Source organism: Camarhynchus parvulus, chromosome 4 (assembly GCF_901933205.1).
Source record: "Camarhynchus parvulus chromosome 4, STF_HiC, whole genome shotgun sequence".
Classification (NCBI taxonomy): Eukaryota; Metazoa; Chordata; class Aves; order Passeriformes; family Thraupidae; genus Camarhynchus; species Camarhynchus parvulus.
Window position 1 is genome coordinate 28127831 of NC_044574.1, and position 14593 is coordinate 28142423.

Here is a 14593-nt window from a genome sequence, read left to right on the forward strand (position 1 = left end):
ATGGTTGGGTACTTGGTTGCTGCTAATTATTTTTTTTAAACAAAACAAAACAGTAAAGGATAGATTTAATTTTTAAGGCTCTGTGAACAAAATTATAAAAATAAGATTTCTGAGTTACAAGTTACTTTTGTATGATAAAATTAGCAAAACTAATGACTTGTGGAAGATACTTGTCTTTTGCAAGGCTGGAGTGGGCTTAAAATACCCTAAAAAGATTTAGTGTGTCCCTTAAGTCAAGGGAAGGACAAGATTCAGATGTACTTAAAATTAAAGATGTTTGTGACTACTGTTTTAGCTGTGGAGTGTGCTTACTAATGGAACTAAGCTGCCATCTTTTATTTAGGCATCAAAACAGCTTTTGTCAGGAAGCAGAGTGACACAGCATTCATAGCAGCTCACTGTGAAATGATCCCAATTGAATGGGTGTGCAGAAGAATTGCTACTGGCTCCTTCCTCAAGAGAAACCCTGGTGTCAAAGAAGGATATAAGTTTTACCCACCCAAAATTGAGATGTTTTTCAAGGTAAGTTTCCTTTCCTGTGGTGTTAATCAAACTTAAGCAGAAGTAAAATTTTGTATTATCTCCTTTAAAATGCTGACAGGTAAAGCAAGTAGTGCTAGTGGCTGACCAATCCTCTTACTCTCAGTAGTTTTGCCATTCTAATGTTTTCTTGCATTCTTATCCAAAAGTTGTTTTGTTCCAAGTCCATACAGTAGTGGCTTACAGTACAATCAAAGAATAACAAATCAAGCTGAACTGAAAATCAGAAAAATGTAGGTATAAGGCTTTTTAGGCAAAACTTAACACATCAGCTGAAACAGATGTGTTGATATATTTGAAGAAATTAAACAGTGGTTGCATGGTGAGGGTAAAGTAGCTAGCTAGTCATTTAGGATTCTGAACTCCTTTGGGAATGTGTGCTTAAAGATGTATCTGGTGAACTGTAATCTAAAGTGTTTGTGGTGTACCCTGTTACTCTTAAAGCTGGTCAGGTGTTACAGCAAGTGTTTTTGCAATGTTACTGTCATTTTTTTAATGCTAATCATAAAATACTAGTTTGAAGCCTGTATTTGTTATTTAGGAAAAAAAACACACAAAACCTTGTATCTTTTAATAGTCATTTTCCTCTTATAGCAGGCTTAAATTGCATCATGTATTTGTTCTTGTTTTCTTAACAGGATGATGCTAATAATGATCCCCAGTGGTCTGAAGAGCAAATAATTGAAGCAAAATTCTGTTTTGCTGGACTTACAATTGGCCAGACTGAAGTGGATATTATGTCTCGTTCTACTCAAGCCATTTTTGAGATCCTGGAAAAAGCATGGCAGCCCCAAAACTGCACTCTTGTAGACCTGAAGGTATAAGAATTAATTTCTCATGATCCTGCTTTTGACAGGAAAAGTATCACTGTATAATTACTAAAATAGTATTCTTACTGTCTTTTTAGATCGAATTTGGTGTTAATGTGCTGACGAAAGAAATTGTTCTTGCTGATGTTATTGACAATGATTCATGGAGACTGTGGCCAGCAGGAGACAGAAGCCAGCAAAAGGACAAACAGGTGGTGCTTTAATCTTTGCCTTCTAAGTGAGCAGGGGAGAAGAATGAAGAAAGTAAAGCCTACAGTTTTACCATCTGCTTTCAGAGTGGCTTTTTCTACGTGGTCTTACCTTGTTACAGAGTAGTTTGTATGGGCCCTTGTGTCCAAACCTGTTCTCGTTAAATAATTTATCTGGTTTATGGTAGGAAAAAATCCTCTGTCTATATCTTCAGCTGGAATACCCAACAGCACTATTGGCTGGAGCTGTCATATGAAGTGTTGGGTTTCCAGGAGTGATAAGGATTTCTGACTTGCACAGATAAAAAAATAGTTGATAACAGATAGGTGGGAAGAATAGAAGCTTTGGTTCCCAGGTCTGCCTCCAAGTTTCTCAGTTTATTCAGAGATTAATTATTATTATCCTCTACTAGTAGAGATCTGGTGATACTTAAGAGGGAACTGCAGTGAGGATGCTTTTCTTTGTTATTTATTTTGGTTAACCTTGAATTCAACAATGTTGCCTCCAAAAGTGTTGCTAATAGCCTTGCCCACTGCAAGCAAGTTTGAAACAGAACTTTTCCTATATTTAAACTTACAGCATTTATACTTCACAAATATCTCTGAGTTACCAGATGACTAGTTATGAAGGAGCTGGTTTGGGAATGCTGCTGCCAGGAGTTTGTCACGGTTGTTGAGACAACACGTGAGACATCCTGTGAGAGAAAATGTTGTAGGCCACGGGGGAAGATTTCAAAGTGTACCTGGGAGGAAGGGTATTAATTTTAAATTGGGAAGAAAAACTGCTCGGTTGTTGACTTGACCTGAATTATGTAGTAGCATGCTTGAGTGAATTGCTCTGACAGTCCCCTAAAATAAGGTACATGATAATATCATGTAGGACCTAGGCCGGTACAGTGCTACTGCCGGCAATCATGTAATTACAAATCCAATTTTAAAGAAGCTGTGTGTTTTTCCTTAAATTTTCCCTGTGGAAAGCTTCCAAAATCTTAATATCCCTGTGGCTGAAAGTCTTTTGTGTTGTAAATTAACATAAATTGCAATGTAGAAGGCTGTTTATCCCTGGAATTGCTAGAAACTGTGCAAATATTTCATTTGAGGTATAATAATAATTCTTACCAATTATGGTAGCAAAATTAGTCTTTTGTGTACCCAAACCACATTAACTTTGTCTGCTGGTTTTGGCTGGGGTAGGGTTATTTTTCCTGACAGTGGCTAATATGAGGCTGTGTTTTGAATTTGTGCTGAACAGGAGGTTGATAATAAAAAGATGTTTTTGTTACTGCTGAGCAGGGCTTACATAGACCCCAAGGCCTTTTCTCCTTTTGGTACTGCCACACTGGTGAGGAAGTTGGGGGTGCATGGAAGGTTGGGAGGAGACATAGCTGGGACAGGTGACCCCAACTGACCAAAGGGATATTGCAGACCCTGTGACATCATGTCAGTGTATAAAGTGTGGGGGAAGGAGGAAGTGGTGATGGAGTTGATGGTGTTTCCAAGTCAGAGTTAAGTGTGATGGGCCCTGCGCTCCTGGAGATGGCTGAACACCTGCCTGCCCATGGGAAGCAGGGAATGAATTCCTTCTTTTGTTTTGTGTGTGTGCAGCTTTTGCTTTGCCTTTGCAAAAACATTGTTAAAATGTTTTTGTTGCAACCCATGAGTTTTCTCAATTCTACCTTTCAGATTCTCTCCCTGATCTCCGGTGGGGGAGTGAGTGAGAGGCTGTGTGGGGCTTGGCTGCTGCCTGGGGTTAAACCACAACACTTCAATGCTTTTATTTTTCTTTTTCCAGTCCTATCGGGACCTGAAAGAAGTGACTCCTGAAGCACTGCAGATGGTTAAGAGAAACTTTGAATGGGTTTCAGAAAGAGTGGAGGTACCTGTTTTTGTGAACAACACATCTAGACTTTGATAACTGTGTGCCTTCCATCCTGTTGACTGCTTTTATTTTTCCCCTCCCTCTCCACTCTTTTCTCTAGTTGCTTCTAAAAACAAAGAGTCAAGGTAGAGTTGTGGTGTTAATGGGATCTTCTTCTGACCTCAGTCACTGTGAAAAAATAAAAAAGGCATGTGCAGCCTTTGGAATTCCTTGTGAATTAAGAGTGACTTCTGCTCACAAAGGGCCAGATGAAACCCTGAGGATCAAAGCAGAATATGAAGGTAAATGCCAAGAAATTGTTTGGTTTGGATTGACACAGCATCATGTTTCAGAATGACTTGGCAACTTAAAAGATTGATGTGGGGTTTTTTTTTTTTTTTTTGTTAAACAGAACACCAAGCTGTGTTACAGTTGTGTTTCACAGTTGCTAGTAGCATGACTGCTTTAAGTAATTTTAGAGTAATATATTGTCCTACTGTGCTGCCACTCCTTCCATTACTCAAAGCCTAACCTCTGCTTTTATCTCAGTATCAGAACTGCTTTGCCCAAGCCCTGATCATGTTAAGAGATTTATTGTTATACCTTGCTGGTGATGCCAGGGTTTCTGAAACAAGGCAGGACAACATTTTCTCTAGCTGACTGAATATTTTCATGTGTTATATTAGGCAGATGTTGCTCCCACCATGTTTTTTCTGTTTGATGAAAACATTCTTGCTTAATACTTTAGATGCCATGAGAAAAAGATGCTTGCTTTAAATTACTCTCTTTGCCAAGAAGACTTAACATCTCTTCGAAAGTGTGTCTAGCCTAGCAGAGGAGATACAGGAATTATTTATTTCTGTGGGAGTATACACATTCTATGCATACCATTCTACTTGGTGAAACTACAAATACGGTAACCATAGTTAAAACACTTACTTTGAAGTGAACTGTTTCAGATTTAAGGAGAGAAACACTTACAGATGCCAGAGGATTAATGGCTAGGTTCTCTATAAAGCTAAGCAGCACCTCTTCCTCTGATAGAGACTTCCTCTCAGAGGCAGAGTAAGAAATGCTAATTTCAGCTGTGTGTGGTAAACATAGCTGGGATTTAAGGATGTAAGATTTCTTAGAAGATATTTCTCTAAAAGAGGAAGTTGGACACAAAATATTAGTGCCATGTGATGGAATTGAAAAGATGACTGCAAACACAGCTGTGAACTCAGACAAAGATCCATGAAAGCAAGTGCTAGAGAACAAGGGGTATTGCTTATCTCCAAATGTCTTCCTCCCCACAGGAGATGGAATCCCAACAGTGTTTGTTGCAGTGGCTGGCAGAAGCAATGGTTTGGGGCCAGTAATGTCTGGTAACACTGCTTACCCAGTTGTCAACTGCCCTCCACTCTCAGCTGACTGGGGTACTCAGGATGTGTGGTCCTCTCTCAGACTACCCAGTGGTAAGATGATCTTCAACTTATGCTCTTGTTCTGATCTAGCTCCATTTTTCTGTTGTTGTTCTACTGTACACGCAAGGGGCAAAGCATTGGAAAAGCAGCTGGATCAGCAAAGTCTGTGGAAATCTGTCACATGCAGGCTTTGACTTCTTAATAGCAAAAAGCCCAACAGACACAGCAAAGATTACATAGAAATAATCCTTAAAAAAGTAAGCCTTGGCTTATCCTTGCTAAACTTTTTATTTTGAAATTGAAAATAATATTAATGGGAATTTAAGTAATTGAATTTTGATGCATTTTCCTTATGATCAAAGATCAAATAGTATCCTTCTCAACAATCAGTGTAGGTAAACCTCAACACTTAACTACTAATTTTTACCTGTATTATTTTTAACTTAGTAACTTGAGTGGAGGCCCAGAAATCTGTTACCTCTGTATAAGGGAGTCATTTGCATGATGGCTTTTGGTGTGAAGTGCTACAAAGCAGTCATATTAAAAGTAAAGGAACATGTGACACTTCACTAGCTTTAAAACTGGGTCATGTGGCTCCTGGAGGCTGAAACAAGCCTTGTCTTAAATTGTTCTTCAAAGAAAATGTTTTGTTTGACTATAAACTATGCTTTAGTAAGTGGCATTTTCTTCTCTGCAGGTCTTAGCTGTCCTACTACTCTGTCGCCTGAAGGAGCTGCCCAGTTTGCTGCGCAGATATTTGGGTTAAACAACCATTTAGTGTGGGCCAAACTGCGATCAAACATGTTAAACACCTGGATCTCCCTGAAGCAGGCTGACAAAAAACTTAGAGAGTGCTCCTTGTAAGTCACACTAACAAGTAACTGTTATTAGTTACACAATGATAATGGTGTGTGCATTTTCATTCATATTAGGATTTACCCCTGGATGAGCTCAGAAGTCCTGCATCATTTCTTGCAGAAGAAAGCATTGTTAGAGCAGAATAGGAAGTTTGTTGTGTTGTCATCCTTCCCTTGTGTATTTTTTAATATAACAGCTAAGTAGAGATGGGGAAGTAGAATTTTAGGTACTCTTAGGTACTCTTTCTGTTGCTCCTGAATGGTGCTGTTCTGCTTTGTAGCCTATAATGTTAACTACAGACTATGTCAAGAGAATGATTTGGTGCAATCTTAATAGAATTCAACTAGTCTTCTGCATTTCTGTAACAGCAACATTCTTGTATAGTATTAATCTATGTCTTGAACCTTATTAACTGAGCTGGACTGCTGACAAAGGCCAGTGTTGATGCTGTTCTGCTTGCAATTATGATATGCTTTCTTTAGCAATAAAATGGCAACATATACTGTATTAATAGGAAAAGAGTGTGGAAAAATGTCTTAAGAGCCTGAAATAAATACATGCCTTATTTTAAAAATGTATATACATACATGTATCTTTTAGGAAAATATGTATGTGTATATTTACCCCATTGATACCTTTTGGAATGATGTGGTGGAGCTGACACCAATTTGCTTGTTCATAACAAGACATAAATACAAATGGCTTGAGTGACCTGTAACTTGGCTTGTTGCCTGTTTGCTCTAACTCTTGCCTAGTCCAGGCTTTGTCCTTTTAAAGACTAGGCAGATCTACTTTCAGTAGTTCTATAGGGGCTGTGTGATGATGTTGGACTGTCTTCATACACTTCAATAACTATAGCTATTCTGTGTCTGTATTTCCTCACTCTGTTTCTGTGGAAATTTTACTGAACAGGGGAGCAAATACTAAAGCAACAAACTTCTGGGGGGAAATCTAAGCATGACTTTCTTGTCTTTGCACACACCAGTCTTCATAACAAATATGCAATTACTCAAAGTATGTAATACCTATGCTTTTACAATTATAAATAAACTATTGAATGCAAATCTGCTTCATGGAGATTTATTGAGTAAGTACACTCAAAAGTAGCTATCAGCTGTGGTGTGTGACTTCAGGACTGCAAATTAGGTAATAATCTTGTAAGAAGCTTATGCACTAAAACCTGCATGGAACACTGTTAGGTGACAGCCTTCTGAAAGATGCTCTGCTACTTGATTGTCTCAGGAGTGTTGTTTTGTTCATCAAGTACTCTTCTGTGATGGTGTGGTGGGTCAGGCTTGCCCTGTAGTGAGGAACTGGATTAAGTGTTGCTGCTGGCCTTATTCACAGGCATTGACCACATTTTATGTGTGTCTGTGTAGAAGAGCTCTAAGCAGTGTTCCCTTGAATGCAAGGGTTTAAAATTGGTCAAAGCTTATCCTAAAGTTAAAGAACTATAACTCTTTCCTTATGCATTAGGGCAGTTGCTTTTGCAATGAATCTCTAAATGAAGTATCAATAATAGTGAGGATTATTGAAGGACAAAGAGGCTGAAAGTCCTTTGTGGCATGATCTAGATGAGGGCATTTAGTCTATTACTAGCAAATTTGCAAATAACATCGAGTTGGGCTAGCATGTTGATCTGGATGTGTTTAGCCTGGAGAGGGCTCAGGAGGGACCTCCCTGCCCTCCACAGCTCCCTGAAAGGCGGCTCGGTGGGGAGGGGTTTGTCTCTCCTGCTGGGCCTGCAGTGAGAGGACAAGAGGAGATGGCCTAAAGCTCAGACAGGGCAGATTCAGATTTGATATTAGAATTTCATTTCACTCTTAGTGTTGTCAGGCATTGGAATAGGTTGCCTGGGGTGGTGGAGTCACCAACCCCGGAGGTGGTCAAAAGGTGTCTGGATCTGGTACTGGGTGATAAGGTCTAATGCTTTAGGGGTTGCAGTGATAGTGCTGGGTGCATGGTCGGACTGGGTGGATGATCTTAAGGGTCTCTTCCAACCTAGATGATTCTATATTGTATTTGTGGAAGCAGTGACTTCCAAGTAAAGATCCTCAGGACTGTGGGATGTTTTTAGCAAGCAAGCTATTTACCAGGTTAGTACTTGCCTGCATACTTGCCAAGGCACATCTGAAAGCAGGCCAACAGCGCTCCTGACAAGGCACTGACACTAACTTCAGCTAGCAGGAGAATTAATGGGTGAGGAGTCCATGCTCTTTTGTTGGCTTGGGTGAGTGAGTTGGATCATTTTATCTTGTAATCAGACAAGCACCAGAGCCAACAATTGTAAAGGCGATTGCGGCATTTCTTCCTCCAGGAGGCCGCAGTCTGCTCACTCAGCTGCATAACAATACACAGCCTGAGGGTGAAGTTACACAACAGGTGAAGGTGTTATTTCCTATTCGGCCCTACCCAGCACTACACTGGGTGTTGGCTTTGATGGATAATCAACCTGACAAGCTTAGTAACGACCTGACTACCCCAGCACCCTGCTGGGATACACAACTACAGCCTGCCACTGGTGTCTCTTCAGCCCCTAGTGCTGTGCTGTCTGCAGTCTTCCCCTATGCAATAGCAATTAGTTATAGATGATGATTTGAGTGTTAACACCTGAAATACTCTGGTCTCTAGATACTTTACTCACATTACTTTAACCGGGATTCTACCAACTTCATTTGTAAAATTGTGCCAATTTACGTGAGGCATGAGCATGCTAAGTGCTTTAGTTGCCATAGAGATGGTCATTCTTCAGCTTTTGGATGGGGTGTGTTGTTTGGGGGTTTTTTGTGCAGTCTGTATTGAACTTTCTACTTGCAAATCCTTGCTTGAGCAGTTGCCTTGCAAAGAAGCACCAGGACACAGCAGCACGTAGCAGTCTGTCACTTTGCAGCAACCTGCAAAGTCTGTCACATCTGCAAGAATTTTCTGTAGCTGCCCTTAAGGCCAGCTGCCCTAAAGGTCAGCTGTTTAGTTTAGCTGAAACTTCTTAACAAAGCTTTTGCTGTGGAATGAAAATACTTCCCTTTGATTCAGCATTCCAACTATTACATTGGTGCAATAAACTGAAAATTGCTTCGGCCAGAAATTGCTCTTGTAGCACTTGTGCTTTTTTGATCCAATTTAAAAAAACAATCCTAACAAATTCTTGAATAAAAAAGTGCTTTTATCTTGACAGAAATTATTGTGTCGAGCAGTTAATGAAGTTTATTTGTATTTGGTAAATTGAGTTGAAATGCCTCTAATGAAGGTCTTTTAAGCACCTGCTGTGGAATTAGGACCCTGAATTAGATCATGTCCTAGTTAGCAGTTACCTGCTTAACAGTAAATGTTCTTTCAAGATATCAGCAAAGAACTGTTTGGACTTAGCAGAGGGAAGTCCTGACAGCCGAACTTCTTTTACATCCTGAACTGCTTCAGGTACAGGTGAGTGGCAGCTGATGCTCAGCCCTGCTAACATCATTTCATTTCCACAAAAAAAGCCATACCGAAAGAACCCCCCTGTTGTAAAAGTGAGGGAAAAATCAGTCATGGCTCCCACAGGTTTGTTCTCCATCCACAGCTCAAAGGTTAAAGCCTCTATCCAGAGCACTGAAGTGTGTTTTTAACATCTGCTGCCTGTGGGGAGCTGTAAAAGTGAATTGAAGGCCTAGGAGAGAAAGAATGTGCTCTAGACTTCTTGCGGATGGCATTAAGGCAGTCTCTGTTTTAAAGGAATTCATACCCAAAAATAAATCATGATTGTTCCTCCACTGGAGTGCACATTTGGACCTTTTCTTGCAGCCTCAATGACTTCTTTAGCACTGCAACTTAATTGTGAAATGGTGGTGAAAATTCTGAGCCATAAAATAAAATCAGTGGCAGTTGCACTGTATTTGAATTGTGTTGCAGTTGGCATTTTCATTTGTGCATTTTCAGATGACACTTCCTGTTCAAAATTTCCAAAAGCTTAATTCCTTTTTGGGCTGAGGCAAGAATAAAGTGTAAATGTTGGAACACTCAAGACTTGTTTCAAAGTATGTACTAGAGGAGAAAGTTATAAAAGTTTCATGGAGGGTTAATAAAAAAACCCCAACAAAAACAACAACAAAAAACCCAATACAAACTAGGAATTTCCTGCAGAGCTGAAACTCTGCATTGCAGTCCCAGTTCCCAGATCCCTGTTCCACTTGTGAGCTAAATGTGTGCATTTAAAGCTCCTCACTGTTGCTGTGCACTGGTTACCTGGGTGAGAGGGACCTGAAGCCACTTAAGCATCTACTTGTGCACTTTTGCAGAAGCATTTTAGATCTTAACAGGGCAAACCAGCTTCTTACTCATCATCCTTATCAGGATACACAAAATTAGTGTTCCAGTTGGGATCTCAAAGCACATCTATCCACACAAAACCTAGCACGCACTCTGCATGTTAGAACAGCCACCCTGATTGTAAGCAATTTGATCTCCTTGCTACTGGAGGAAAGGACAAAATAAAACCTTTCCTTCAATTCTTAGAAGGGTGCTTTAACCGCGACAGGCATGCAGAGATCTGTGGGAAGGGGAGATCACGACCTCCCCCTTCCCCCCCACTGTCTCAGTTTGTTTCCTTAAGTGAGCTTGCCTCCTGAGCTTTGGGTTTCTGCCTTGGGAGTCTCTAGCAGGCCTCAGACAGGTCCTGTTATCTTTCTTCTCTATGAAATGTCAGTTCAGCTACAATGGGGAACTTTCTGCAGGACAGGAATTACTTCCTGAAGGGTATTCCCTGAGTGCAAAGGTTATCTTAGACAGACTTGTTTTTCCCTGTGGGAGGTAAAATTCAAAACTTCTTTAGGAAGGAATGAAGATGCATTTGCACGGAAGTTGGTAAAAGAATGAACTGTAACAGCTTCTCTCTCTCTCTCTCCCCTCCTGATGACAGATGTCATCACCAGTAGGAGGATATCTTCACAGAAAAATAGTACAGCAAACAAGCTGCCAGAAGCCTAACAGATGCTTGTGAATATCAAGCATTAAGTTCAAGTCTTTTTCAATGACAGAGCTTTCTACAGAAAAGAACAGGTTGTCATTCACTTGGTGCTTCCCAGACCCCAGGATTTCATCCAGCAGGCAGCTGAAGCATCTGGTGAATGGGTCTGATATGCTGGCAGAGGAAAGAGGATGGGCTGTGGTCCCTACAAGGAACCCTCAGTCAGAATCAAGTGAGGGCTGATGCAAGAGGGGAAAAAGAAGGAAGAAAACAAGACAAAAAAGAAACATTGCCCCTCCTCTTACAGCACTGTCAGGGAGAAGCCAGTAGCCCAGTTTACCCCTCCTATAGCTCTTTATGCTGATAAAAATATTCTGACAGACCAGAAAGCTCTTGAGCACAAGGAACCAACACTCACTCAAATAGACAGTATAATTAAGATGCCAAGCTCCAGAGAACTTGTTTGGATTGGAAAGTGACTGTATTTGTCTTAGTTCCCTTTTCTAACACTAAACATGTACTAAATGGCCAGTTTCATAGCTAGTATTCAGTATGCTTTGGAAGTTATTTCCAATATAGGCTATCCTTCCAACTTGCCAAACAAAACCAAACTCCTCAACTGGAATTGTGAAGACTTCCTTACCAACTACTTCCTCTATAACACTCAAAACATTTTGTCCTAGAGCCTCTCATATGCTTATAGGCATTTCTGACTCAAATTTAACTACACCACTTCTACAATCAGGAGTGGATTTTTTAAAAATCCATAGTGAAATCCTGCTACTTGTCTTTGCTCGTAAAAGCAGTTGCAGTCATGAGCAAACAGGTGTTGCAGACATCTTTTTATGAAAAATCCTTTCTTTAGGATTTTTTCCTCCTGAGAAGCTGAGAGGCCTCAGGAACAAAATGTAAACAATAGTTATCTGCTGCTGTGGAATGCAACAGGTGGATCTTTGATTGGCCCATCTTAGATGTTTATAACTAATGGCCAATCACAGCCCAGCTGGCTCGGACAGGAGTCTGAGACAGCTGCCTTTGTTATTCATTCTTTCTGATTCTATTCTTGGCTTAGCTAGCCTTCTGATGAAACCTTTCTTTCTATTCTTTTAGTATAGTTTTAATGTAATATATATAATAAAATAATAAATCTAGCCTTCTAAAAAAAATTAAAATTAAATAAAAACAGTTGAAAGAGCTAGTAGCAGCTCAAAAGCATTGAAGAGCAAAAAACTTAGCTTCAGCCCAAGTGGTTCAATAAAGGGCTGTGGCCAAGACATTCCAGAAATTTTCTCAAAATTATTTGAAATTGTTTGATGACTGTCAATGGATTTTTGATAACTATTGATGGATTTTTCTTTAGCAATTTTTTGTTTCAAGATTCTGCAAGCCTGTTTCAGGACCAAAGGGGACTTTCAGAGATGTCAAAGAGGAACATCTTCAGTCCATGGACTTTTCCTGAAACTCAGCTGTTCGGACTTAGACTTTCTTTGCATTGTTTTTGCATTTTCTTATATTGTAAGATTGTTTTAGTCATATGATAGAATTTTATGTTCTACAGGTGAAGAATTTCCCTGATCATTCCACATCAGCACTTGATTGAGGTTTTGATTGGCAACAGATAACCTGTCAAGTGTTTGTTCTTTCCTCTGCATGAGTACAGCAGATGAAATTACAAACACTTTTTAATTTAACTAAATAAAAAAAGGTGACATGTCGCAGACATCTTTTTATGAAAAACCCTTTCCTTAGGATTTTTTCCTCCTGATAAGCTGAGAGGCCTCAGGAACAAAATGTAAACAATGGTTATCTGCTGCTGTGGAATGCAACAGGTGGATCTTTGATTGGCCCATCTTAGATGTTTATAATTAATGGCAAATCACAGCCCAGCTAGCTCAGACAGGAGTCTGAGACAGCTGCCTTTGTTATTCATTCTTTCTGATTCTATTCTTAGCTTAGCTAGCCTTCTGATGAAACCTTTCCTTCTATTCTTTTAGTATAGTTTTAATGTAATATATATCATAAAATAATAAATCAAGCCTTCTGTAACATGGAGTCAGATCTCCATCTCTTCCCTCATCCGAAAACCCCTGTGAACACCGTCATAGACAGGAAAGCATAACTTCACAAAAAACAAGGGTCAATAGACTATTTTGTTTTGCTTTGGTAAAGGTCTTAGAATATCTTAAATTCTATGATTAAACATTGCACAGGTTTAGGGTTTTTGGGTTTTTTAATTGTAGAAAAGTGCATAAAGTGAAAGGATAATGGACGGATTGTAGCATGATACCATGGATACTATCTTCCTTAAAGAGGTATTTCATCTACTAAGTGGAAACCCTTCCCATTATAAATCCAGCTGTAGATAGCCAGGTACTGAAAAAACATCACAGCCTTGGTGAGGTGCAAGCCAGGCAGATCTGCTTTGGCTACTGCTCCTGACAGTGCTCAAGGCAACCATTCTCTCTGGGAACTGTCCCTGCCCCAGTGTCTGGTGAGCAGAGCCTGGTGCTGTGGGGCTCCCTCATACTGCTCCCCAGGACTCAGCTGTACAGGTAATTCTACCCTACCATAACTGTCTCATTTGTAATTAATGCAAGTGAGTCTGAAGCACAATTTGAGTATCTAGCAGATATTTACCCCACCCCACACATACTGATACACAGCTCCAAGGAATGGGTTAGATCACCTAAAAAACCAAAAAGATTACTAAGTTTTGTAAAGCATATAGCAATGTTTGAATCTGTCCTCATCTTTCATGGGGTTCAGAGCAAACATCTTTCACTTATGTTCTAACATCACTTCGAGTTTCACTCCCATCAACATATCTTACAGTCTACATGTTTTGCACATTGTCCTTAAAGAAACTTAGGACCAGTAAAAGGCCCACAGAGAAACAATTTGCTTGAATTAATGTGACGAGTACTTGCCAATTGCCAAAATAAATATCAGGTTAGATGGAGAAATATGAAGTTGCAATTTCATACCAAGAAATGGAAGTTTCTAAACCAAATGTTCATCAGTGCTGATCCAGGGCAGCAAGCTGTTACAAGAAAAGATGTTTGGTAAAAGGCTGGAGGTAAATATTAATCATAAATTAGGAATTCCAGTGACATCTCTAGCCATAGTTAAAAAAACTGGGAAGAAGTCCTTGCCAAAATACACATCACTTCCAGGCAGATATTTCTGAGTATGGTGACTCCATACTCAGAAGTTTATGAGCTCTCTCATATTAACACATACACACCTCCAATTCACTGTATAGCTATTTATAGATCACCAATCTTTTGAGACACATCAAATTTTGCTCTCATGCTTACACAAAGAACATTTCTACATCAACCAATGAATCTTATGACTGAACCAAGGCACAATCTCATAAATAAGGTGCCCCAACAGTAACTTAGGCCAGCTCTTGTTGGCTGGCCCAGGAGTGCTGCCCAGCAAAGGGGACTACCTTAAGTCTTGAGGTTGACTCCTGAGAGGTTGACTCTTTTGTTGACTGTTGCTCACCATCAGGTAAGACTAATCATTCATGGTGTTGTACCTTGCCTACATAGGAAGTGAGCTTTCCCCTTTTCCCCAAGTCTAGATCACCTGCATTCAATTCAGGCTTAATTACATTAATTTTGAACCTTACTACAACAATATAAGGTGATCAACTTTGTCCTTAGCCAGCTGTTGTTTAATTGTTCGATAGCTAAAGAATCCATGCTGTGTGATGGGGAAGGGGAAGGGAAGAAAATTTAAAGAGTAACTGTAAGAAAGTACTCCCCAAATTCAAAATACAATGTACAAAGTACAGCATGGTACTCTTTCCAACCTATTTACTGAAAGGGCTTTGCAAACATTGAGTTTGTTGTTCTGCCCCACTGTAACTGCACAAAATGACACAATCTGGTACATAAAATATTCACTTAAAAATTCCAATTTGAGAAACCTCTTAAAAATCTTTCATCTCCAATCTCAATTTT

The 14593-nt window shown here is 39.7% G+C and overlaps 1 protein-coding gene across 3 annotated transcripts in view; it reads left to right on the top strand.

Moving 5' to 3' along the window:
- The window catches only part of LOC115902986 (multifunctional protein ADE2), a 41345-nt gene extending 34601 nt beyond the window's left edge, over positions 1-6744 (top strand). For all 3 annotated transcript variants that reach the window (XM_030947050.1, XM_030947051.1, XM_030947052.1), the window contains 7 exons: positions 344-522; positions 1179-1358; positions 1448-1561; positions 3351-3434; positions 3538-3718; positions 4715-4873; positions 5520-6744. In XM_030947050.1, the coding sequence (XP_030802910.1) occupies positions 344-522; positions 1179-1358; positions 1448-1561; positions 3351-3434; positions 3538-3718; positions 4715-4873; positions 5520-5686 (1064 nt within the window). In that variant the 3' untranslated portion in view covers positions 5687-6744. The remainder of the gene's footprint in view (positions 1-343; positions 523-1178; positions 1359-1447; positions 1562-3350; positions 3435-3537; positions 3719-4714; positions 4874-5519) is intronic.
- Positions 6745-14593: the final 7849 nt, after the last annotated feature.